This window comes from Mustela lutreola, chromosome 8 (assembly GCF_030435805.1).
Source record: "Mustela lutreola isolate mMusLut2 chromosome 8, mMusLut2.pri, whole genome shotgun sequence".
Taxonomy (NCBI): Eukaryota; Metazoa; Chordata; class Mammalia; order Carnivora; family Mustelidae; genus Mustela; species Mustela lutreola.
Window position 1 is genome coordinate 50744710 of NC_081297.1, and position 25567 is coordinate 50770276.

General features: G+C 40.7%; 1 protein-coding gene and 1 long non-coding RNA gene across 11 annotated transcripts in view; one reads left to right on the plus strand and one right to left on the minus strand.

Moving 5' to 3' along the window:
- Positions 1–525: 525 nt before the first annotated feature.
- Positions 526–19106, minus strand: KICS2 (KICSTOR subunit 2). The gene is made up of 3 exons (XM_059184745.1): positions 18872–19106; positions 12859–13144; positions 526–2552 (listed from the first exon to the last, which is right to left on the minus strand). The coding sequence occupies exons 1-3, from the start codon at positions 19104–19106 to the stop codon at positions 1736–1738; spliced, it is 1338 nt and encodes a 445-aa protein (XP_059040728.1). The 3' UTR covers positions 526–1735.
- A 173-nt stretch (positions 19107–19279) lies between these two features.
- Positions 19280–25567, plus strand: part of LOC131838506 (uncharacterized) — a 90399-nt gene continuing 84111 nt past the window's right edge. For all 10 annotated transcript variants that reach the window (XR_009356619.1, XR_009356615.1, XR_009356623.1 and 7 more), the window contains exon 1: positions 19280–19416. This is a non-coding gene — a long non-coding RNA (uncharacterized LOC131838506). The remainder of the gene's footprint in view (positions 19417–25567) is intronic.

The following is a 25567-nucleotide window of genomic DNA, read 5'->3' on the forward strand; positions in this document are numbered from 1 at the left end:
CATGCTCCACTGAAGCGTATTTCTTTTGGGTACATGGGAGACCACATCCTTAAGGCTAATGGTATTATCTAGGACAAAAAATAATACATGAACACCAAGGAGTACTTTTCAGCTTCTTGGCAAAGCGCAAAAGGGAAGAAAAACGATTTGACTTTTTAGTTCCAGTTTTCAATTTTTTATGTAAGTTCGATGTTGTTCAGATTTTTATGGAACCTGAGTGAATAAAATGCAGAATCACTACTTTCTATTTAAAGCAAACTGGCTTTTTATATATATGACTTTGATTTAAAAAAAAAAGAAAAAGAAAAGAAATAGAAAATAGGCCAGTAGGTCCTTCCAGCACATAGTCCCGCCGGAGGTGGGCAGGCCTCCCGGTCCAGGCTGGGAGCAGCTCTGCCCAGCGCCAGCTCCCCCGCTGGAACAGCCTGGGGAAACCTTGGCTCTGTGCGATCATGATAAACTGGACAAGCCAATCATTACACTGCATACAAGCACTGAAGGAACCAACAAATAGTAAAAACTCAGTGACTCTTTGTGGCTTATTTTTATTCTAAATCAATAACCTAGAAGTGAAATTCCCCATAGCCCGTTAAGCCTTCACGGGTCCATCTATGTCCCCATGAACACCCACCGAAGGAAAGTGTTAAGGCAGCACGTGTTAAGATGTATCACTGCTTCTGAGGATAATCTGGAGGAGACAGTCTTGAAACCCAAGTTCAGAGATGTTTAAATTAAGTACTGATTGGATTACTCAACTATGAAGAGGTCTTTTGAATGCACAATTGATGTTTAGCAAGTACAAGGTATTGATACCAACATTCTTATATTAGAAAAGCAGACTAAGTTGCAAGAATGTCTAAAAGTGGCTGAAAAATGAAGACTACATGGTTTTTCAGCCTAAGAATAAGCAGGGAGTGGAGCCAAACTTGAACATACGTCTCAGGAGAAAGGTGAAAAACAGAAAGCCAAGTAGATGACATGGGGAGGAGTGAAGAAACCCCATGTTATGGCTTATGCTAACTTTCAGAGTGAAAGAGTTGCTCTGATTTATAAGGGTAAATGCAAATGCAGTTATGTGTGTAGATCACCCCCAAAGAACCCGTGACTGTTAAAGTAGTCATGGGAGCCTTCTGAACTGTTAGAACTGATGCTATGCGACCATTCTGATTCACCTTCAATTTCCATAACTGACAGAAATTTCTCACCAAGACACTGATTTTGGTATCCAAAATATTAATTAGTGGATGAGAAACATAAAACTAATTTCATGTTAACTTGCTAATTTATGATATAGAAAACATACCATTCTGAAAAGGGCATTTACTATCTTACCCCATTTACTGGTCCTGCAAGGAGGCAGAGGAGAAGGCGTTTGGAATCGCATTAAACAAAGATTAGAACAATGTAAAACAGGTGCAAAGAAAAGCCAAAGGCTAATAAATATTCAGTCTACGTGAAACAGGAAAATAGGAGAAAATGCTGCAGGTCCTCTGCTGTACCATGGCTACAACATCAATTGTAGCCATGATCACTTCCTAGATTACTCTTTGGACACTTAATTCAATTGGCCTTAATTGCTTAGAAAGTGTGCAACACAATTAGGGAGGATTTGTCTTTAATTTAGCTCTGAAAGAAGCAAGAATGGATGGAAACTCTAATCACAGACCACAGCAGATCATTAGAGCAATTAGGAACACACCTTCCAGTCTTGCGAACCTTTCACACAAACCACCTGCTAGCCTTTGGAGCCAGGCTTCAGACTCGCAAAAACTTTGGGGTTCTTGAGGGCCAGTGAGAGCTCATTGAGGAAGGAAATAAAGTGGGAGTCTCTTTCAGATTTCTTTGATTCAAAGATGACGACAATGGTAAAGTGAGGTTCCGGGCGGGTTAGGAAGTAGGTGCTCTGAACTTTGTCATCATAGAAGTGGACCACCTTCTCCAAGCTGTTCAGTTCGGACATGCGGTCTGTCATGATCATGATGACATTGGGCCAGTGCATGACGGGCCTGTCGCTGGGCAGAGACACCACAGCTGGATACTGGTCCACACCCTTAGGGGCCTCTCTGTAGGAATGGGGGTGGTGATAGCCGTGACCCTGAAAGCTCTCAGAACCTCGGTTGTCAAAGATTAAGGACACATTGGCAGCGTCGTACTTCCTGATGAAGCTGGAAATCTTTCCAAAAAAGTCTGGGTTGGCTTTTGCAGTTAACGTTTTCATTTCTGAAGCAGTCGTTTGCCGGCTCAGTGCCTCGTGAAAGTAAAAGCTAAACTTGGCAAGAAGCATGTTTTTGAGTTTCATCAGCCAGAGGAAAAGATGTGGGGGCTGAACTGCCTTCTGAGATTGCCCTCCAAACAGATGTTTCTTGGTCTCCCGCTGCTTTTCAAAGATCTGGCCCCAAGTCTGCAGCTTGGTGTGAGCGCTGTGCAAGTTCACCAGGGACGGGAGGAACTTCCACTCCGAGACCTGAGCCTGGGCCTTCAGGAGATGACTCAGGACGTCCACTTCCAGCTGGAAACTGCTTTCCAAAGGACTGAGGATGGGGTGGTGAAATCTAGAGGGGAAGGGAAATTAATAGAAATAAGTAGAAATGTTATTCCACATGGAATTTTCAAACAATACACAAATAATACTCCGTTTGGAAGTAGGGAAAGGAATGACTGAAGGGCTCCATGTTGATTCATTTGAAAAGCTGGTCTGGGGTGCCAGTCAGTTAAGCATCCGACTCTTGATCTCAGCTCGGTCTTGATCTCAGGGTCATGAGTTGAAGCCCCACAGTAGGCCATGCCCTGTGTGGATCACTCATTAATAAATTACTTATTTATCTTAAAAAATAAACAACAGATTTAAAGATAAATAAAAATTTCTGACATAACTTCACCATCTCAGAATTATGTCAGCATCACATCCTCCTATGGAAATCGCCTGGTGTTGAAACAAAAAATGAGAGTAGGGACTACCTTCCTTTCAAATACAAAGAAATGAGCTGTACTTTTTTCTGAACCTATTTTATTTATTCTGGAAATTGTAAAACTAACATAATCATCAAAACAAGGCATCCTTTTTCCAAGATGTGATCCTAAAGAGGCAGAGGAGAAAAAAGAGGCACTAAAATCTCTTAAATGTGTATGGAACACATGTAAACTTACTTAACGTTCATAGTAACTCCACAAGGTATTGTGGTAATTCCACAAGGTAAGCCCTTATTCAATCCTAGTTTTTCGAATTTTCTTCATATTTAGCTGCACTTAAAAAAAAAAAAAAAAGGATGGGGGGCCTGTGTGACTCAGGCAGTTAAGCATCTGCCTTCAACTCAGGTCATGATCCCAGGGTCCAGGGATTAAGCCCCACATGGAGCTCCTAGCTCAGCAGGGAGCCTGCTTCTCCCTCTGCCTGCTGCTCCCCCAGCTTGTGCTCTCTGTCAAATAAATAAATAAAACCTTAAAAAAAATGGGAGCTAAATAAAAAATATCTAACATTTCAACATTTATGTTTAAAATTGGATTACTACTCACTGAATTAACTTTATGACTCATGGATTGCTACCTGCTATCTGTAAAACATTTTTTTCAAATTCACTGCTAACAGTAATATCGGGTAGCAGGAGGGGAGAGGATGTGGGAGTATCTCCCTTCCAGGAAGAAAAGGGAAAGTCCAAGTGCAGAGAACCTGAGGCAAGTGAGAGCACATTCTTTCTGGTGTTTCAGGTCTCCTCTTCAAAGTCATTTCCTTAGAGATGTCTTCTCTGTTCTCCAGACTGAGTCAGGTGACCATATCCTCTAATTTTTTTTCCCCCCAAGATTTTATTTATTTGTTTGACAGACAGAGATCACAAGTAGGCAGAGAGGCAAGCGGGGGGGTGAGGGGGTGGGTGGGTGGGGAAGCAGGCTCCCTGCTGAGCAGAGAGCCTAATGTGGGGCTCCATCCCAGGACCCTGAGATCATGAGTTGAAGGCAGAGGCTTAAGCCACTGAGCCACCCAGGCACCCCGAATCCTTTAGTTTCTTAATACCTGTTTTCCACTTGAGTAGCTTCATCACAGAATTTATGGGACATATGGTCTCCTTTGGTCTGAGCTCCTCCCTGAGGAGAAGGAAAAGCTGCTTACTCCCTTCGCTCCTTTATCTTTAGAACATATGGCACATACTAGAGATTCAGAGAGTCAGTAAACATGGCAACCAACTATGTTATGATTTGAATCCTACTTTCTGCCTCTGTTGTTTGTGATCTAAATGAAATTCTGTAACAGTGGGTAAGGAGAGTCCTTGTATGGACCACTTAAGAGCTTGCTTGGTTAGGCTGCGGCTTCTGAGAAATGCGGGGGCGGGGCTGGGGCGATTTGAGTGTCTGCCTGGCCTGGTACACCCTCCTTCTCAAGGAGCCAACACCAAGCCCCTATACTCTTCCCAAAGACCCGAAGCATCTGCAAGGGACCCTGTTTTCAATATGTGGGCAAGATCTAGCATTTACTGAGCATATCTTATGCCCCAGGCACCATGGGAGATTATTTACAGGCCCAAACCCATGTAAGTTAATTGCTTCACTGTCAACAAGACAGAATCTTCTCATGTGGCTGTTTTGGCCCCAGCTGAAAAGGAAAATGCTGGTTTATCAATGAAGAAGTTAAAAAAAAAAATCATCACAAATATAGCTGGAGTTAAAAAATCCATTTAAACATTAGAGAGATTATTAAACATTAATTAGAGAGCCCATACTAAATTAGATATTATAAGACAGAAACTCATTACCATGTGATAAGGATATAATTACATGACCACACATTATTTTTTTTCTATTACCATCATTTTACCTTCAATATCCCTTAAGAGGAAAAGCTAAAACATGGGTGGAGGGTCTCAGTCTAATAATACATTCAAAGAATCGGAAAGATAGGGGTGCCCTTATAGCTTAGTCACTTAAGTGTTGAACTCTTGATTTCAGCTCAGGTCATGATCTCAGGGTCGTGAGATCAAGCCCCACATCAGACTCTTGTGCTCAGAAGAGAGTCTGCTTAAAGCTTCTCTCCCTCTAAACCTCCCCCTACTCTCTGTCTTACACTCTCTGCTTCTCCAAAATAAATAAATAACTATTTTTAAAAAATCAGAAAGATAAACTGGATTTTAAACTCTCTAGCTCATATGATGAGATTAACTACTTTGGACCCTTCAAACATTACCTGCTTTGAAATAAACATTAAGAAAGTCTAACACAGGGACACCAGGGTGGCTCAGTTGGTTAAGCATCTGCCTTCAACTCAAGTTGTGATCCCAGGGTCCTGGATCCAGGCCCACACTGGACTCCTTACTCAGCAGGGAGCCTGCTTCTCCCTTTCCCTCTGATCTCTGTCAAATAAATAAACAAAATCTTAAAAAAAAAAAAGCCAAATATGTAACATAACGTGAATGTACTAAATGCCACAGAACTATACACTTAAAATGGTATTTTTAAAAAAAATATTTCATTTATTTGACAGAGATCACAAGTAGGCAGAGAGACAGGCAGAGAGAGAGGAGGAAGCAGGCTCCCTGCTGAGCAGAGAGCCCGATTCGGGGCTCTATCCCAGGACCCCTGGGATCATGACCTGAGCCGAAGGCAGAGGCTTTAACCCACTGAGCCACCCAGGTACCCCCAAAACGGTATATTTTATGTTATGTATATTTTACTATAATAAAAAAAAAACCACTATAGTCTCTTCTCAAAGTTTTTATTAGTTTTTAGATACAAATACACTGAAGATATAAAGATGCATTAGCCAAAGGTTTGCCTTACAGACTTCCCAAGGTAGGAGGAGGTACTTATGGTGGATACAAGTTGGAAGTTAACACATCTCTTATGGGAGGTGCAAAATAAAATAAGATTTTAGAAAAAGGAGCAATTTCTTTTGGTTGAAAGATTATGCTGGCTATAAGGAAGACAGAATTTGAATTGAGCCATACAGCTTCAAAAGCAGCTAGGACTTGGCCATGTAAAGAGGAGTAAATTTCTGGCTGCATTCTTTTTTTTCCTTTTTTTTAATTTTTAAATTTTTTATTAACATATAATGTATTATTAGCCCCAGGGGTATAGTCTGTGAATCGCCAGGTTTACACACGTCACAGCACTCACCATAGTACATACCTTCCCCGATGTCCATTCTGGCTGCATTCTTAATCACCCCTGATTCCAGACCCTCTGCCATGTGACTCTGCAGGTCTTCCCCTGAGATGAAGAGTACTTTCCCATGCCTGGACTACAGACTGGGTCATGTGACTTGCTCTTGTCAAGAGGGTGTTAACAGATCTGATGCTGAAAATGAGCTTGGTTGGGCTTGTTCTTTTGCACTTGGGCCAGAGCCACTGGGTGGCTGGCTCCCCACTAATCTTGGGCTCGGAAGAAACAGACCAAGCCCAGAGCTCACAGTACTAAGCCAAGCCCAGTGAGACCAAGAGTGTTAAGCAGAGCTACTCAGCTAAGCCAGGCCTGTCAGGCCAACTTCCAGTAGACTTGCAAGCCTGTACGCTCGGTGGTCTGTTATACAGAATGATTGTGGCAGGGGCGCCTGGGTGGCTCAGTGGGTTAAAGCCTCTGCCTTTGGTTCAGGTCATGATGCCAGGATCCTGGGATCGAGCCCCACATCAGGCTCTCTGCTCAGCTGGGAGCCTGCTTCCCCCACTCTCTGTCTCTGCCTGCCTCTCTGCCCATTTGTGATCTCTGTCTATCAAATAAATTCTTTTAAAAAAAAAAAAAAGAATGATTGTGGCAACAGCAACTGATATGATATGATATGACAATGTGATGGGCTTCAGAACATACTACCCCCAAATATGGCATCTTGTATACTGACTGTTTGTTTTAAGTTGAATGAATTTGAGAAATAAGTGTAGGAAAGATTTCCTGACCCTTCCCTGAATCAGGTCATAAAACCCTCAAGAGAAATGTGCCTTTCCCCCTATTCTAAGGAAGGAAGCATCCTTATCTCCAAACACAAGGGACACAGAGAGGAATCTGAAAGAACAGGCCTTGCTGCTTCCCCCAGCTTAGACACTTAGCTCAGACCTTTTTTCATCCTGGCACATTTTCCCACAACTCTGACATCTTCAAATGGACTCAGCTGAATTTTGTTTTTCAATAAAACCTACCATAAAAACTCTATTTTGTGAATGCTTCCTTAACATGTAAAACTTAAATACACTGGAATGTTTTTCTCTTGGTAGTTTGTCTTTTGTTAAAGCCTCCCCCTTCCCCATTGAGTTTAGAAGGGCAGAAGAAAAGGTATTTTTCCTCCCCTCCAAGTTCAAGGACATTCTAGGCAAAAGAAATAATGAACCAAAGTAGGAAATGGCAAATACTTATGGGGGAACACATTAGGTTATGGATTTTTTTTTGGCTCCTGCTTAAAATCCTCAAAAATTTCTCTTTGAAGCTTCTTTCATTTTACCAAGACTTTGGGTACAATTTAAAGCATTTGATGGGCCTTAGATAAATTTGAAAAGATGGGCCGGGGCAAGGCTGTTAAGATTCAGACATGCCGAATGCCTAGCGTAGACTGTGTCCTGCAGAAATGGCACTCTGGTTGGTTTTCCTTAGGAAATTTTCAGTGGGCGGAAAGTCACCTTGTTGAACTATACACGCACAACTAACAGTTTATTTCACTTATCATCACAAATCTTTTCTTGAACGAAAAAGGGCACAAGGCCTAAATAAATCACAGTTCTGCCCTTGGTGAGAATCCTGTCATCTGAAGCATTCAGATCAAAAAACTGTGCTCCCTAAAATGCAAACAGAAACTTTATGTAACTCAATTTTTAAAAGTGTTCTCTGGGATGCCTGGCTTGCTCAGTTGGTGGAGAGTATAACTCTTGGTCTCAGGATTGTAAGTCTGAGCCTCACACTGGGTGTAGACAGTACTTAAAAGTAAAATCTTTAAGGATGCCTGTGTGGCTCAGTGGGTTAAGCGGCTGCCTTCAGCTCAGGTCATGATCCCAGGGTCCTGGGATCAAGTCCCACATTTGGCTTCTTGCTCGGCGGGGAGTCTCCCTCTCCCTCTGCCTCCCTCTCTTCCTTTCTCTCTCTCTCTCTCTCTCTCTCCCTCCATTTCACGCATGCTCTCTCTCAAATAAGTAAAATCTTTAAAAACAAGTTCTTCAGGGGTGCCTGGGTAGCTGAGTGGGTTAAAGCCTCTGCCTTTGGCTCAGGTCATGATCCCACCTGGGATCGAGCCCAGCAGGGGGCCTGCTTCCCTTCCCCTCTCTCTGCCTACTTTTGATCTCTGTCATTCAAATAAATAAATAAAATCTTAAAAAAAAAAAAAAGTTCTTTAAAATCTATCTGTAAAGTCATGGTTACAGGATATAAGTCATTTAATGGTATATTATTGCCACCTGAGAGGGATTCTTTATTTTTAAAAGATTTATTTATTTATTTGAGAGAGAGTCCACATGCTAGCACAGGGCACGGAGGAGCAGAGGGAGAGGAAGAGTCCTTAGCAGTCTCCTGCTGAGCGCAGAGCCTGATGCAGGGGCAGGGGCAATCTTACAGCCCAGTGGAGATCACTACTAGAGCTGAAACCAAGAGTCTGGTGCTTAACCTACTGCGCCACCCTGGTGCCCCCATCAGAGGGATTTTTAAAAGCTGTCTGGAATGAATAAGCTCTTGCTTCTTTAAAAGAATTACTTCTTTAAAAGAATTACTAAGAATTACTCTCAACTTAGGAGAGTAAATATTTTGCATTTATAACCCATCTTCCAGCTTTGTTTAACTATGAAATAGAAAAATTAACCAGAATCTTCTTTTATGCTCACTGTACAAAAGAGTTAAGTAAATTCAAAATGAATTCTACAGAATCAAAAAATGTTCCATTGATGTTTTCTCTGGAAATAAAACAAAACAAAAACAAAAACAACACACCAAGTTCTACCTCTCCTCAAAAGTATTCAAGGAATAGTAGACACCCTGATCCTGTATGAGCTAAATTCATATTTTTCCTTCTAAGGGCACACAGTGGAAACTGTAAAAATGATTAATGTTAATTATTCAATTTGAAATGAAGCATCTCAATGACTGTGGTTCATAAGCAATAATTTACGTTTGCTTAATAATGTAATAAGTTTGCCAAAGGAGGAAACCTTTAATACTGTTCTACTCTGAATACAACTGCCTTCCAAAGGAAAAAAACAAAACGTGTTTCCCATTTCATCTCTGAAAGCAGACTGGCCTTTGCAGTAACGCACACAGAATCTGCATCTCAAATCAGGGCTACTCCATGATATACATTATGCTTGTAAATTCTTTACTGCAAAAGCATTTCATCATTTGAAAGACAAACAACTCACGAGATAGAGAAGCGTTCTGACATGGATCAGATATACTGGGGTGAATAAACATTTCCTGAAAGATAAACTGGGTCATTTGGGGAAAGGATTTACTCTTTCAATAGAAGAGAATACAAAATATGAATTACTTCTCTAGAACACTGGAACCATGAAAGAAACATGTTTGGTATAGCACAGATGCCAAATCAAAAGGTCTACAGAAAAGGAGAAGGAGGAGGAGAAGAAAGGTCTACAGAAAAAAGGATATTATGAAGAAGAAATAAAAAGGCCTATAGAAATAAAGGATATTATCCTGGCAAAAGCAAAGTATGTTAATTTATACCTAAAATAATTGCACCTCATCCCCCCCAAATCAACATATTATACAGAATTTCAACTTCTCAGAATTTTTTAACTAAGGAATTTATGTTGTTCAAATTACCTCAGGTTTCTAATTAAGATAATTTTTAGGGTTGGATGTATTTATAATCAGTATTTCCCTTTAAATAGATAAAGGCAGTATGGGCAGACAGATGAAAACACCTTGATCTTGGGTGATCCTGCCCCCGGCTCCATCAATTCCATCAGTGTCCACTCAGTACCTGGTATAGCCAAGTACTGCCCTAAAAGCTCCAAGAATGAAAACTGGGCTTTTGCAGAAAATGGAAGAAATTCCCAAAGGTCTGGGAAGTGGGATGTTTCAAATAAGGTGCAAATGGGATAGATCACAAACCTAATCAACTAAAAATGAAAATAGTTAAATAGTAATAATCATTCCTGTAAGACATACACACGCACATGCACATACACAGTTAAGGTTCAATACCTAGTATATCCCAGTGTTGGTATCTTTCTCTTATTTATCAAAACAATTTTTTTTTCATGGAGACTATTTTCAATATCACAGGGAACTTTTATTTTATTTTATTTTATTTATTTTTTAAAGATTTTATTTATTTATTTAACAGAGAGATACACAGTGAGAGAGTGAACACAAGCCCGGAGAGTGGGAGAGGGAGCAGCATGCACCCCGCTGAGCAGGGAGCCCGATGGGGGCTTGATCCCAGGGCCCCAGGATCAAGACCTGAGCCAAAGGCAGAAGCCCAACAACTGAGGCACCAAGGCGCCCCGGAACTTTTAAAACATATAGGTTTCTGGGCACCCAATTGAGAATCACTAACTCTTAGTTACCTCAGGGAAAAGGGCAGGGAGGGGACAAGGGGCAAGTTTAGTTCTTTCTTTTACGTTTCCCAAACCGTTCAACAAATTACTGCCAAGTTAGTATTTGGGAATCACCACATGAGATTCCCTGTAAGAATCATATCTCCAATAGTATTTTTGTCTTTGCATTTCAAAACATTATTTTATTTAAAAAAATGTACCAATCAAGTTTGAGGAAGAAATAAAATAGTTCCAAACACAGAAAACTGGTTAACATGAAAAATTTGTTTTAAAAAAAGAAAACATGTATATTCATATGCACAGACTATCTCTCAAGAATGACAGGAAGAACTTGCTAAAACAACATTCACTGGGATGCCTGGGTGGCTCAGTTGGTTAAGCATCCACATTCAGCTCAGGTCATGATCCTAGTGTCCTAGGATTGAGTCTCACATTGGGCTCCTCACTCCAGCAGAGAGCCTGCTTCCCCCTCTGTGTGCTCAGCCTGCTATTCCCCCTGCTTGTACTCTCTCTCTCTGTTAAATAAATAAAATCTTTAAAAAAAAAAACCAAAAACCAACAACATTCACTGCCTCTTAGGAAAGGAATTAGGTAGATGAAGAAAAGGGGCACTTTTCACTATGTATTATTTCATACATTATAAATTTTGAGCCATATTAATGTATTACCCAGTAAAAATAGATAAAACAAAAATCCAAAATATATAATAAAAACAGAAAATATATGACAATAAAAAATAATACAGAGGACATTTTGGAGACAATTGGGAAAATCTAAATACTATTTACTGCTGATAGTAGAAAAAAAAATTAGTGCTAAATTTCCTGAGTAGGAAAACTATGCTACAGTTTTGTTTAATTCTTAGAAGATACAATTCAAAGTATTTGGGCATAGAGTGTCATGATGTTTGCATCTAACTTCCAAACAATTCAGAGAGTGGGGAATAAAATTATATACAGAGAGAAAGAGAGCAAACATGGCAACATTTAATAATATGAGTCCAGGGGAAGGATGTTTGTGTGTTCCTTGCACAGCTTTGTTTATTTCTTTTTTCATAATAGCTTTACTACTTAACTCGATACATAAGTATACTTTTTACCGTATAGAATTCAATGGTTTTAGTATAGTCAGAGTTGTGCAACCATCACCACTATCTAATTTGAGAATAGTCTCGTGACCCCCCCAAAAAAGGAACCCTCTACCCATGAGTAGTCACTTCCCCACTCTCACCTTCCCCCTTAATTCCTGACAAAAATTTTCCGAGTCTATAATTTATAATCTATTTTCTGTGTTTATGACTTTGCTTAATTCTGGACATTTCCTGTAACTGGAATGACAGAATATGATATCTTTTGTAACTGGTCCATGCATGTTGTAGCCTGTATCCGTACTTCATTCCTTTCTACAGCTGAATAATAACCTGCAGTACTTCTCAAATTCCTTGCATACTGTTTTTTGGTTCAGGCATTGAGGAATACATAAGAGCCGGGCTCATTTTTTTTTTAAGTAAAAGTAGCAATTTCCTTCAAATACAAATTTTCCAGCTAATCGACATCTTTAAAAAAAAATTAAATTGGCTACAAATAGCCTTTTGATTATTAAAAAAAATTTAAGTATGCCCTCCTCAAAAACACAGATACCTGTCTCCACTGAGAAAGTTTAAAACAAAACCAGAACTATGCCACAGGCACTGAGAGCGATTATGAAGAAGTTTCCAACCCATGGTAAATAATGGTTACATCTGAGGACTAAGTGGGTAACTCACCAAGATGATTACTTTGAAAGGGACATTTATTTGAATGATGGTTTAGTAAAAAACAAAAAACCCCCACATTATTTTATATACAATTCTCCCCTTGTGTGAACTCTTTCATAAGCAGCAAAATCAGTTATAATACATCTTTTAAGGATGACTTCATTCTCGGTCTTTGGCCATTGCTTAAAGAAGTATCCACCCAGCATGGTGTTAATGAAGCCCAAAGAAGGTAACTAATGTTCACCTGTTGCTTAATTAATATGTATAAAATGTAAAATGAAGGGGTGCCTGGGTGGCTCAGTGGGTTAGAGCCTCTGCCTTCAGCTCAGGTCATGATCTTGGGGTCCTGGGATAGAGCCCCAAATCGGGCTCTCTGCTCAGCAGGGAGCCTGCTTCCCTTCCTCTCTCTCTGCCTGCCTCTCTGCCTACTTGTGATCTCTGTCAAATAAATAAATAAAATCTTTTAAAAATATTGTAAAATGACTATTTCTTCCCTTTGCAGTCATTTCATCATAGATTTTCTTCATAAGAGTGCAGGGAGGGAGCTCGTGTGTCGGGGTGTGTGTGTGTGTGTGTGTGTGTGTGTGTGAGGCTGCTGTGTGTGTCCCTTCCTCCCTCCTCACCTACACTCACCTGGAGCTGTACTTCTTGAGGATGGCGTCCAAGAGGCCAACAAGCTCCTCAGCGTTGATGAACTTCTGGGGGCTGAGGGTGTACATCTTCTCATAGAAGTCTGCGATCTCCATCCGGGCCTGAACGAAGAAGCAGAGCTGCTCTGACAGGTGGGAAAGTAGTTCCTCCACGTGGGGGGCGGTCCCACCCAGGGCACTCCGGCCAGTCACCACCTTCTTGAGCTCGTTGTGCAGGGACGTGTAGATGGTTCGGATGGAATCCTTCCGGCTGAAGAAGGACTGGCCCCCTGGGAGGCAAATGACATTAGCACTTAACAAGTGAGGAAGAGAACCCAGAAGGACCAAACACCTCCCAGCATCCAAAAGGAAAGGAGTGGAGTCTGTTGAGCTCAGGGAGTTAATATCATCTACCATATTCTCTGACTCCTGTGATTGGAATTTAAATATTTTGTGATTCATAATTTCACTGAGGAATAAGAAATGAATGTCTGGTGCAACTCATTAGTGTAACAACAGACCTGTGTATGATTTCTTTAACCAGGTATCAACTCTCCCTTATCCCATTTCAATGAGGATTCATATTTATTTCAGAGATAATTGACCTAGCAGGTACCATCTACCTGGAGCTAAATTGCTTTCTTCCCTAGACATGTACTTAAAACAAAAGAGAATACCTAATTGGAAAACACTGTTGTTATTCCTGCATTAGAGTTGCTTTTTCCTTTGAATCTTATCTTCTAAGCCATACCAGAAAATGGAAAATATACAGACATGTATTTCCCTTACACAAGAACACAGACTACTGGGATCCCAGCAGAAAAAAGGAAATCTGTAGTACTTTTTTTTTCTTTCTGTTTTTAAGTTAGCTCTAAACCCAACATGGGGCTTGAACTCACAATCCTGAGATCAAGAATTGCACGCTCCTCTGAATGAGCCAGCCAGGCACCCAGAAATCTTTAATACTCTTGACAAGGTTGACACTTTAGGTTATAATAAAGCAAGCACCACTTTGTGAATGATTAAGAGCAGGAAGCAATTATAGTAACTGTTGTTGTAACTCAGGGGTTCCAAAGGAAATCAGGAAAAAAAAAAAAAGACCAAATACATTCCTTTCAACAGTTAAAAAGGATCAAGTGGCCAAGACATCATTTCCTTGCTCTGTATTAATACATGATTAACTTGATTTCTATTATAGAGCCAGGTTTGTACATGTTTTCTTAAGCAATTCTGTACCCCACTAAAGAAAGGGTCACAGGCAAGACATTAGAAGAATGAAAAGAAACAGGGCAAGTTTAAAACAGTAATTCTTAGAGATACATAAATTAGAAATATATAAACAAAAATATTTATATAGAAATATATGTTATATATATTTATCTAATATTATCTAATATCTAATATTTATATATTAGAAATATATAAATAAAACCCAAGAGATGGATGACAGTTTAAATTTTCTCTTGATATACACAGGATGCTTTCATGAATAAATTTATTACTATTCTAAACACATCAAGGCATTTGTAAAATATCCCCTTAACAAATCAATCATTTCACAATGTTCTAATTCACGACCCAGTTTGTATTTCAAACTTTCCTACCACTGTGACCACCTTGTCTCAGTTTACCCAGGGCTTTCTAGGTTTTAGCACTGAAAACCTGGTGTCTTGGAAAACCAGACTTAGTCCCATGTCCTGGGAACACCCCCCAACCCCTGGCACCAAGCAAACCTAGAAGGTTGGTCACCCTACTTACTACTTATTCCACAAACTCTTATTATTTTAAAAATGTTTCCTTCAATATACTGCCTAAACAAAGTAACCTGCATTCAAATCATTTCTCCTACTAAGAGCCGCAAAAGCCACGTGATACAGCTGGGTTGACCCCAGCAGTCACATCCCACCCAGGACTGTACCCTAAAGGGTTTGCCCTCCCTCCCTGTCTATCTTCAGTCTAACCTTACAGATTTTGTGGGGCAACCGTATGGAATAAATAGACCTCTGTGCCCAAGTTTAGGAAAAAATTCTCTTAGGTTAGGTAGGTAACAAGATGAGAGTACCATGCAAAATCTATGGGGCGCCTGGCTGGCTCAGTCAGCAGAGTGTGCAACTCTTGGTCTCAGGGTTGTGAGTTTGAGCCACACATTGGGTGTACAGATTACTTAAAAAATAAAATCTTAAAAAAAAAAAAAAAACAAAAACCACCACCACCAAAAAACCTAAAAGCTCTGGAAGTCTGACCAATTTAGTTCCAAATTCCAGCTTCTGAACTTAGAAGCTGTGTAATGTGCCAATGACTTAGCCACTCTGAGCCTTAGTTGTTTTTAACATGAAACTAGTAATAGAGCCAAGAAGACAAAATAAAATGCCATTTGGTATGTAATGTGCCTGGAGCAAAGTGAGTATTCCATCACTAATCCCTTGTCCTTCCATTTATAACTGATGTAAGAAAATTCTAAATACTACTAATTGGACTTCTAAAACTCTATGGTAAATTAGGAGCTTCATGTACTATAAAAAAGAATAGCTACCTACTTCATAGATAGCTAGCTAGGTGACCTCAACTGTGTACTCACCTCTGCTGTTAATAGGGTGGCCTTGGTGACAATTTTAACTCTGGGTGAAAAAGGAATACCTTTGCTCATCAGATAACTCTTATCTGAGGGAGTGGAAACACAAAGAATACCCTGAAAAACTTATCAGTAAACATCAATCACTAGTAGCGAAACCCAAGTGACACTTGATACAAGGATGGGAGAGACCACTGATGAAATTTCTTCTGAACAGGTCTCTTTTCTCAAAGCTCTGAGGAGCACAGTTCTACTTGTTGACTACCCTGGTTAGGAATATCCAATGGAGACTGGCTTTCCTTCTTACTGGAAGGAAAGCAGAGACACCAGACATCTCCCTCTTTACAATTTTTTGGATTTATAAAGTATGATTATTTTGAATTATTTTCAGAAGCTTCTATGTATTGAATCCTCATTATTTCCCAAGATTTCAGGAGTCCATCTCACATAATGAAATTTCAAGTAATAAGTATACTTAAAGGAGTATGTAAAATGTCTAATTGAGTATTTTATCCCACAACTTATTGTTAATGATAATTTATAAACACGAGTTCTCAAGTCATTTTCTACCATGCTAAATTCTAGCAACCAGAGACTGAGAAAACTCTCTAATAATTAAACAAAAAGGGAGAAAGTATGACCTAAAAACCTCCAAAAGCATTGAGATGGCATATTTTTATCACTGATCCTTCCCCAAACAGGTATATTCTTCCCTCAAAAGAAAGAGAAAGTTCTAAGATAAGGGGCCCACCCAGAGTTTTTCAGAACTGAGCCAATACAGGAGCAGAAGTCTCCCTGTCAGGTCTGTCCTTTGCCTAAAGTGTTTGCCCATACAGGCATCTATAATCAGGATTCACTGCCAAGGTCTCTGATCAACAACCAGTCACAAGAGTGAGTCAGAAAGACTCACTTTCTTGGACCATGTTTTAAATGTTTAAAAATACACATAAAACTTTTTGTTTTGCTTAAAAAAAATACATTCTAATTAGCAAATATTTGAAGAAAGTGGAAATGTCTTAAGTGGCAACAGAAAAATTTTTTCACAAGTTTTCAAGAAAAAAGTCACAAAGTCATAAGCATGTTAATATCACTGATATTTTGATACTTCCAGTATCAAAAAACTCCAAGATGCAAAGTTAAAATTTAAAATCTGGAACTTACATTTACTATACATGTGAATAAGTTAATGAGGCATTAAAGTTAAACATGCCATTCTCAGGAACATTCACTTAGAAGTCACAGATCACCTGGGAGCAGAACCATGCCTGGGCATGTTTCATAGTATAAATTGCTCCTGGGTCAATTTCAAGGTGCAGGCTTAAGGCTCATCCATGCAAACTGGGGGTCTATGCAGAACTAATGACTTTACATAATGAGGGCTAGTGCTGGCTTCGGCAGCGCATATACATAATGAGGGCCATTTCACAGAACCCAAGGCAGAGACAGTGATGATCTCACACGTGCTCTTACACACAGGGCAGCTCTGTTTACCTGAAACCAGACACACACACCTTAAACTGGCATAACAGATTTTTAAATTGGGGTCCATCAATAGGCTTTAGGAAATCCAACTGAACCCTCGCGGATTAAATGTAAAATTCTATTTCCCATATATATTCCATATATGTCTATGGGCTTCATCAAATTCTCATAGATGAGCTTAAACAAACTTAAGAATCATGGGACTGGAACCAATCACCATTCTTCATGAGGTGACAGGATCTAAAAACAACTAAAACTGCCAGAAAATTACCCACCTTCAATTTTACAGCCAGAATTCTCCCCATTTCCAAATACAGCTGGCCCCTGAACAATGCCAGGAGTGGTGGAGGGGGTGTTAGGGAGCTGACCTACCCCGGCAGTCAAAAATCCGAGTACAACTTTTGATTCCCCCCAAATTTAATTACTAATAGCTTATTGTCAACTTGAGGCCTTACTGATAACATAAACAATAGATTAACACATATGCTATATGTTATATGTATTATATATATTATATTCTTATAGTAAGGTAAGCTAGAGAAAAGAAAATGTTAAGATAATCATGAAGGATGAGAAATACATTTACTGTACTGTATTTATAAAAAAATCCATGTATTAGTGGATCCATGCAATTCAAACCCCTATTGTTCAAGGGTCAACTGTATATACAACCTATTTTTAAATTATAATACAGCAATTTTTAAGAATAAATCATACGTATAAAAACACAATCTGACAGTTCAAAGGCAGGTATTCTGGTTTGAGACCTGTCACCTACCTACACAAGTGCGCATAAACAATTTGCTAATCTGTAGAAAGGGGAATAATAACATTTCAACAGCAACTGCAAATTTGTGAGAACTGCCACTGTAAAAAGGGGTGGAAAAAATACACACGGTATTCTATTCTATTCTATTCTATTCTATTCTATCTAAGCACTTTGCCGGTAAGTCAACGTACTAAACAAATTATTTAAACAGCTAAGGCAGAAGTTAAGATTTCAGAAAGCCCTGCCCTTTGGGTATTTACTGAAAGCAATATGTACATGGCCACCTTCAGGCCATACAAAGAAATGGGGTCCTAAATATCAAAATGGAATCTGCACTCAACTTTACCTTTCTATTCTTTATTGCATATATGTGTTCTTCATTCATACCAGACTCTGTGCTTCTGATAATTAAAGGGTCTAAAAATGGGCCAAAATACTAACTTTGAAAGCTCTGGGATTCATATTGATTGTTGTTGGTAATTGTAAGTAGTAATACCTTATATGCATACCCTTGGCTTTCACATATTTTATTTCCTTCTGATCTACTCATACTAATTGTTTCTACTAGTGAAAATCGGTTGAATCAGCTCTTGCATCTTATTTTCAGGGCCAAGATTTATGATGGAATGATAGGAGTGTTTACCATTTTCCCCTTAAGTCCCCTCTTGCTAGTGTTAGGCATATTTCTTGCCTTTCCTCTCCAGTATTCATTTATTTCCTCATCCACTAAATATTTATTGACTGCCTAGAAAGGGTAGGACTCTATCTGTAACTCGCAGGGGCCTTAACTTCAAGAGGCCAGACAAAAGTGTTCATTAATTCTAACTAGGTTGTATTGCCAAGTTTTGCTCTTCTGGCCACAGTTGTCACTGGTCAGAAGAGCGAAGACACACAGTCTGCTTAACTTTTCATTTATGGCACCAATCCATGCACTGAGCCAAATGGATACACCCTTCGATTTGAGACACAGCCCTGAAAAGAGCATCCAACCCCGCGGCCAATCTGTCAGCAGCAGAGGCCGGTGGGCGGGGCTTGTGGAAGCCGAGGGGAGGAAGGGAACGGTGGGAGGAGATCTGAGAGTGCCAAGTTGAGCCTGAGGCTAGGAGTGAGACAGGGAACCCAAGCCACGGCCGGTCGGGGAATATACCCCCTTTCCTTCCTCCTCAAAGGGCACGGGGGGCGGGGCGGAGGTACCTAGTTTTTGCCCCAGGTAGGTGAGGCTGTGATAGACCTTCTCGGCCGCGGCCAGGTGGGCCAAGGCCGCCAGCAGCGACAGCCAGCTGCCCCCCGCGCTCTTGTTGGCCTCTCGTTCCTTGTCCACATTGTCCTTGGCCTTGTCGTAAGAGAAGATACCCAGGTGAGAGAAGAACGTCTCCAGCACCGCCTGTTCCACCGGGACCGGGGCGGCCAGCGGGATAGACTCCCCCATGCGAGCCGGGATCCAGCTCCACCCACGTGGCTCTCCTCTCCCTCGCACTTCCGGGTTCTCAGGGAACGTGCGCACCAGCGTGCGTGCGCGTGACCGCCGCAAGCGACGGGCTCGTGAGCGCGCCGCTCCCTCGACCGCGCCGGGGCCTTAGAGAGGAGGCCCGTGAGGGCCGAGGAAGGAGGGAAATGGCCCGTTGTTAGCTCCGGAGCGGCTTCGGCTCTTCGGTTCGCGCAGCGCTGACCATTCGGACCTTTGGGGCAGAACGCAAGACAGTCAACTCGCTGCTCCTCGGACCTGACTGCGTTCTGAGGTGAGCTGAGAGGCCCCTCCCTGTGAGACAGCGTCAGTGCTGGTGACGTCACGCTTACATGACGTCAGTAGTTCTTGCTCTGTCATCTGGAGTGGGCTTGCGTTAAGCCTGCCTTGGGCCTCCAGGGCGCTGAGCGTTGAAGCTAGTGGCTGGAACTGTGTCCTTTCACAAGGAATCAGTTCTCAGCTTTTAATCAAGGCTTTTAATCTCAGCTTTTAATCAAGGAATCACCAGCTTTTAAACTAACGCAGGTGAGTGGATTATAGTACCTGATACTGGTAAAGGTTTATATCTTATCCCCATGTCTGATTTTCACGCAGTCACACACTTTGCATTTATTCCACCTGTATCCTGTGCAAAGCATCTCACGTTCGCGCTAAGGAAACCGCTTCCAAGCAGAACTCTTCAGCTTGGCCATGCTACACAAACTACGTTAGGGTTCCTTAAAAAGTTATACAGAGAAGGATAAATTTTAGTATATGTGCTGCCGAAGCGAGCACCGAAGAATGTTAAATTAATGTAAATTCTGTTAAAGGTTCTAAACTGATGCACTGTCGTTCAAATCAATTACAAATTCCTTTGACATTTAAGGAGCACCATAAAGCCAGCTCATAGTTGTGTCTACTATAATGAAACTCTGCCCACTACCTGCTCAGTTTCTTCTTTTCTCCTTTTTTGTGTGTGATTATTTTACACTAGACACACTATTTAATCCTGGATATTCGCATGTCTCTTTGCCCTAATGGTGAACTCCCTAAGGCAGAATCTAGGGTTCACTTACCTTTATAATCTTTTGAGAAGGGGTAGCACAGTGATGTTTGTTGAAATGAAGGAACTGTGTGTTTTCAGTTTTTTTGCCAAGCTAGACCTGTTTTGCCATCACTACCTTTTAATGCAAATCCAGTAATCAAATTTTAATGACTGTATCAATATAATGTATACAAAAATAAAATATAATTGGATAAAAATATATAATTTTCTCAAAAATATAATTGGATAAAATAAAAAATATAATTGGATAAAATCAACCCTGTTAACTGTGATACAAGAGAAAATTTTATGTTATGAAGGTGAAAAAGGAAGCAGCATTCATATCTTTTTGGAAGAATCAGGGAGGCTTCCAAGAAGGAGAATGTGATGGTTTTTAATGAATGAGTAGAAGTTAGTAATAAAAAAAAAATGTAGTATGGGGGCCCCTGGGTGACTCAGTTAAACCATACTTGATATTGGCTCACGTCATGATCTCAGGGTTGTGAGACAAGCCACTTAGTAGGCTCTGTGCTCAGCAGGGAGTCTACTGGATTCTCTCTCTCTCTGTCTCTGCCTCTCTCCCCGCTGTCTCTCATAAATAAATAATCTTTTTTTTTTTTTTTAAAAAGCATAGTACTAATAATATTGAAACCAACAGACAATGAGAAAGGATTATAAAGCTCACAACCATACCCAAGTAATATAAGAATTACTAAGATAATAAAGGTGGCATCAGAAATCAGTGGGCAAAGAAAAACTTAATAGTGAAGGAGAAGCGATTATGGGGGGAAAAATTCCTATGTCCTGCCACAAAATACAACTACATGTGTAAAAAATAAAACCATAAACTAGGAAACAAATGCAAGTGAAAATTTAATTGATCCAGGGATAGGAAAGAGCCTTTTAGTTATGAAAGGGTTGGAAGAAAGTACAAAGGAAGAGGTTGACTTGACTATAAAAATGTCAAGAAAACACAATGCCAACATCGTAACATATGTCAGACAGAACTTTAAGGTGCTTAACATTTTAAGACCTGGTAATCCTAGAAATGTAGATTAAACTTCTATTTTTCACCTATCAGGTTTTTTTGAAAAATTTTAAGTGCTGGTAGATAAACATCTGCAGTGAGTTTGTTCTTAAAACATTGCAGATGGAGTGTAACTTAGTATGACCTTTCTGGTCATAAAAACATTGCATAAAAAATTGCAAAACATTTGGCAATATACATTTAAGTTAAGAGAGAGTATATATATATATATGTACAGTGTCTAGAACACTAAAACAATACATGTTTAGTTTTCATGTCTGTCATTATTTTTACTATTGTTTTTATTAATAACATTATCATACCTTTTAATCAGCACAGTGCCTAGAATAATAACTTAGTGGATGTTCATTAAATATTTGATTGGCTAATTGTCCTTGTCACATAAGATTTGTTTTTCAAAGATTTTATTTATTTATTTGACAGAGATGACAAGTAGGCAGAGAGGCAGGCAGAGAGGGAGAGGCGGAAGCAGGCTCCCCGCTGAGCAGAGAGCCCGATGCAGGGCTTGATCCGAGGACCCTGAGATCATGACCCAAACCAAAAGCAGAGGCTTAACCCGTTGAGCCATCCAGGCGCCCCGTCACGTAAGAATTTTATAGGAGGACGCCTGGGTGGCTCAGTGGGTTAAGCCTCTGCCTTTGGCTCAGGTCATGATCTCAGGGTGCTGGGATCGAGTTCCTCATTAGGCTCTCTGCTTGGCAGGGAGCCTGCTTCCTCCTCTCTCTCTGCCTACTTGTGATCTCTCTCTCTGTCAAATAAATAAATAAATATCTTAAAAAAATTAAAAAAGAATTTTATAGGAAAAGCTCCTCTCCATCCACCTGTCCTTCCCTCTGCTCATATGCATACCTCTTACTCTCTCTCCAGTATAAATAAATAAAAGCTGAAGCACCCGGGAGGCACAGTCATTCAAGCGTCCAACTCTTGGTTTTGGCTCAGGTTGTGATCTCAGGATAATGGGATCTGAACCCTGTAAGGGACCCTGTGCTCACTGCAAAGTCAGCTTGAAACTCTCTCTCCCTCCCTCCTCCCACCACACGCTCTCTCTCTAAAGGAATAAAATCTTGTTTAAAATTTTTTTTTTAAGATTTTCTTTGAGAGAGGGGGAGGGGAGCACAGTGGGAGTGAGAGGGAGAAGTAGAGTCCCTGCTGAACAGAGTCCGAGGTGGGTCTCAATCCCAGAGCCCTGAGATCATGACCTGAGCCAAACAGGGAGAACCTGACACCCAGGTGCCCCCCCCCAAAATTTTTTTTAAAGAATTTTATAGGAAGGGGTCCTGGGTAGCTCAGTGGGTTAAAGCCTCTGCCTTCAGCTCAGGTCATGATCTCAGGGTCCTGGAATCTAGCCCTGCATTGTGCTCTCTGCTCAGTGGGGAGCCTGCTTCCCCTTCTCTCTCTGCCTGTCTCTGCCTACTTGTGCTCTCTCTCTCTCTCAAATAAATAAAATCTTTAAAAAAAAAGAATTTTATAGGAAAAGACATAGAGTTAATGACATGTCAACCTGTTAAAAATTAAAGCTATAAAGAAGTTATCTGGAATGATCATGTGGTTCAGCCTATAAGCAGGATACTTTGTACAGTAGTAAAAAAAACAGCTGTTATTGATGATATGTTAGCTATCTTTTGCTGCATATCAAATAACCCCAGAAGTACACACCAAGGGGGCTAGGTGGGTTTAATCGGTAGAGCTTGTGATTTTTGATCTTGGGGTGATGAGTTCAAACCCCACATTGGGGTAGAGTTTACTTTAAAAAAAAAAAAAGTATTTGGGTGGCTCAGTTAGCTAAGAGTGTGCCTTCAGCTCATGTCATGATCTCAGGGTCCTAGAATTGAGCCCACATCTGGCTCTGCACTCAGAGGGGAGTCTTTCCTTCTTTTCCCCCCCTCCCTCTGCTCATGCTCTGTCTCTCTCAAATAAATAAGATCTTAAAAAAAAAAAAAAGTATTTGGGGAGGCTGACTGGCTCAGTCAGTAGAGCCTGCTGCATGAGTTTGAGCCCCACATTGGGCTTGGAGAATATTTAAAAAAAACAAAAAAACAAAAACAAACAAACAAAAAAACCAACTTAGTGGCTTCAAATGATGGAAGTCATGTATTATTTCTCAGTCAATTTTGGAGTCAGGAATTCAGGTGGGTTTCAACTGGGCATTTCTGTTTCAGTCTTATAAGATTGCAGTCAGATGTAGGCGAGGGCCGTGGTTGTCTGAAGACTTAATCTGGAGTGGAGAATCCACTTCCAAGGCAGTTCTCTCGCATGTCTGGCAAGTTGGCTTAGACTGTTGGCCACATGGGCTTTCCCACAGACAGCTTGAGTGTTCCCACAGCATGGCAACTGGCTTCTTCTAGAGCAAGTGATCAATCTGAAAGACCGAAGCACAAACTGAAGTGCCTTTTATAACACAACCTTGGAACTCAAACATCACGTCAGCCATGTTCAGGGCCAGCCTGGATTGAATTTGGGCAGAAGAGTAATGAAGGGCATGTGCTGGGGAGGAAGGGTCAGTAGAGGCTATCCTGGGGGCTGGCTACCACAGATGACTTTTCCGGCTGGAGCATTGTCTGCTTAAAAGTGTCTAAGGATGGAAGCCCATATGTGTTCCTTTATAATACTGCTCAAGAAGTTGTTTCTTGGGGCCTCTGTCTGGCTCATTTGGAAAAGCGTGTGACTCTTGATCTCAGGGTTGTAAGTTTGAGTCCCTCATTGGGTGTAGCGATTGCTTAAAAAATAAAATCTTAAGGATTGCCTGGGTGGCTCAGTCAGTTAAGTGTCTGCCCTCAGCTCAAGTCATGACCCCCTAGCCCTGGGATGGATCCCTGCATCATGCTCCCTGCTCAGTGGGGAATCTGCTTCTTCCTCTCCCTCTCCCTTCTCCTCTCCCTCTGCCTTTCCCTGTCCCTTGTGCTCTCTTGCTTGTGACTGCTCGCCCTTTCTCTCCCTCTTAAATAAATAGGTAATTTTTTTTAAAAGATTTTTAAAAAATTTATTTATTTGACAGACAGAGGTTACAAGTAGGCAGAGAGGCAGTCAGAGAGAGGAGGAAGCAGGCTTCCCGCCAAGCAGAGAGCCCGATGCGGGGCTCGATCCCAGGACCCTGGGACCGTGATCTGAGCCGAAGGCAGAGGCTTTAACCCACTGAGCCACCCAGGCGCCCCTAAGTAAAAAGTTTTTTAAAAAATAAAATCTTTAAAAAAAAATTGTATCTTAGTTTTAGTTTCTTAAGTCTAGAAAAACAATTCTGTTCAAGACTATTGATTTGATACTGCTCTTTACAACTTCTTTGAAAATTTCCCTAGTGACAGTACCAGTGACAAAACCATTTTAGTGGTAACAATGCATTTTGGGGGCAAAAGAACATTAGCAAGAGGACAAGGTAATGATTCATTCCTTTATTCAAGCATCTGTTCTTGTCATTTATCTGATAAAGAGTGAACTAAATTTTATGTGTGGTCGATAGACACATACAGTAACATACACCAGCAATAATTTTACAACTTAATGATTATGCCAGTTAATTATTGCACAGATTTTATATTATTTGGGCTCATTTCCCTTTTGCTGTTCTATTTTCTTGACATAATATTGACATAATAATAAAGCTCATTGATTTAACAGTTACTGTGTGCCAGGTGCTGCACATTTCAGTGATCTTCCAACAAACCTTCAGAGGTGTGGTTATCACCCTTTGTGTAGTAATTAAGCAATGTGTCCAAAATACACGCAGTAACTGACAGGGCTGGGATGCAAACCAAGATCTGGGTCTCTTTCCTGCCTTGAGCATGGATGCTGTGAGTGACTTATCCCCCATATGAATGCCTCCCACCTCAGAGGTCAGAGATGTCCACATTGTTATTCAGGCATTTTCAAATTTTTTCTGTAGCTATCTTCCTTCCTGTGTTGACAGAATGGTTGAAAGTTATGATTTCAGGGAGAAGTCTTTTTCGGCTTACCAAGAGGAACCAGATATCTGATATGGGACAACCTCCTTCATTTTCTTTTCAGATTATTTACTAAAAAATACCAGACAAGTAGTGATACATTATATAGCTCTTCAGCACCTAACTTTCAGCTAAATTACCTTCCTTGTTGTATGTAAAAAAAAAAAATAAAAACTAGTCTGACCAGGGACCCCTGGTTGTCTCATTTGGAAGAGTATGCTATTCTTGATCTCAGGGTTGTGAATTTAAGCCCCATGTTGGGTGGAGAGATTACTTTAAAAAAAAAAAAAAAGTCTATGGGGCACCTGGGTGGCTCAGTGGGTTAAAGCCTCTGCCTTCGACTCAGGTCATGATCTCAGGGTCCTGGGATTGAGCCCCACATCCGGCTCTCTGCTCAGTGGGGAGCCTGCTTCCCTCC

Excerpts from the sequence above, each read along its gene's own strand:
- KICS2 (XM_059184745.1), bottom strand. The coding sequence starts at position 19,106 with ATGGGGGAGTCTATCCCGCTGGCCGCCCCGGTCCCGGTGGAACAGGCG. Across the intron at positions 13,145-18,871 it reads CTACCTGGGGCAAAAACTAG|GGGGCCAGTCCTTCTTCAGC; the intron begins GTACCTCCGCCC and ends TTTGCCTCCCAG. Across the intron at positions 2,553-12,858 it reads CTCAAGAAGTACAGCTCCAG|ATTTCACCACCCCATCCTCA; the intron begins GTGAGTGTAGGT and ends CTTCCCCTCTAG.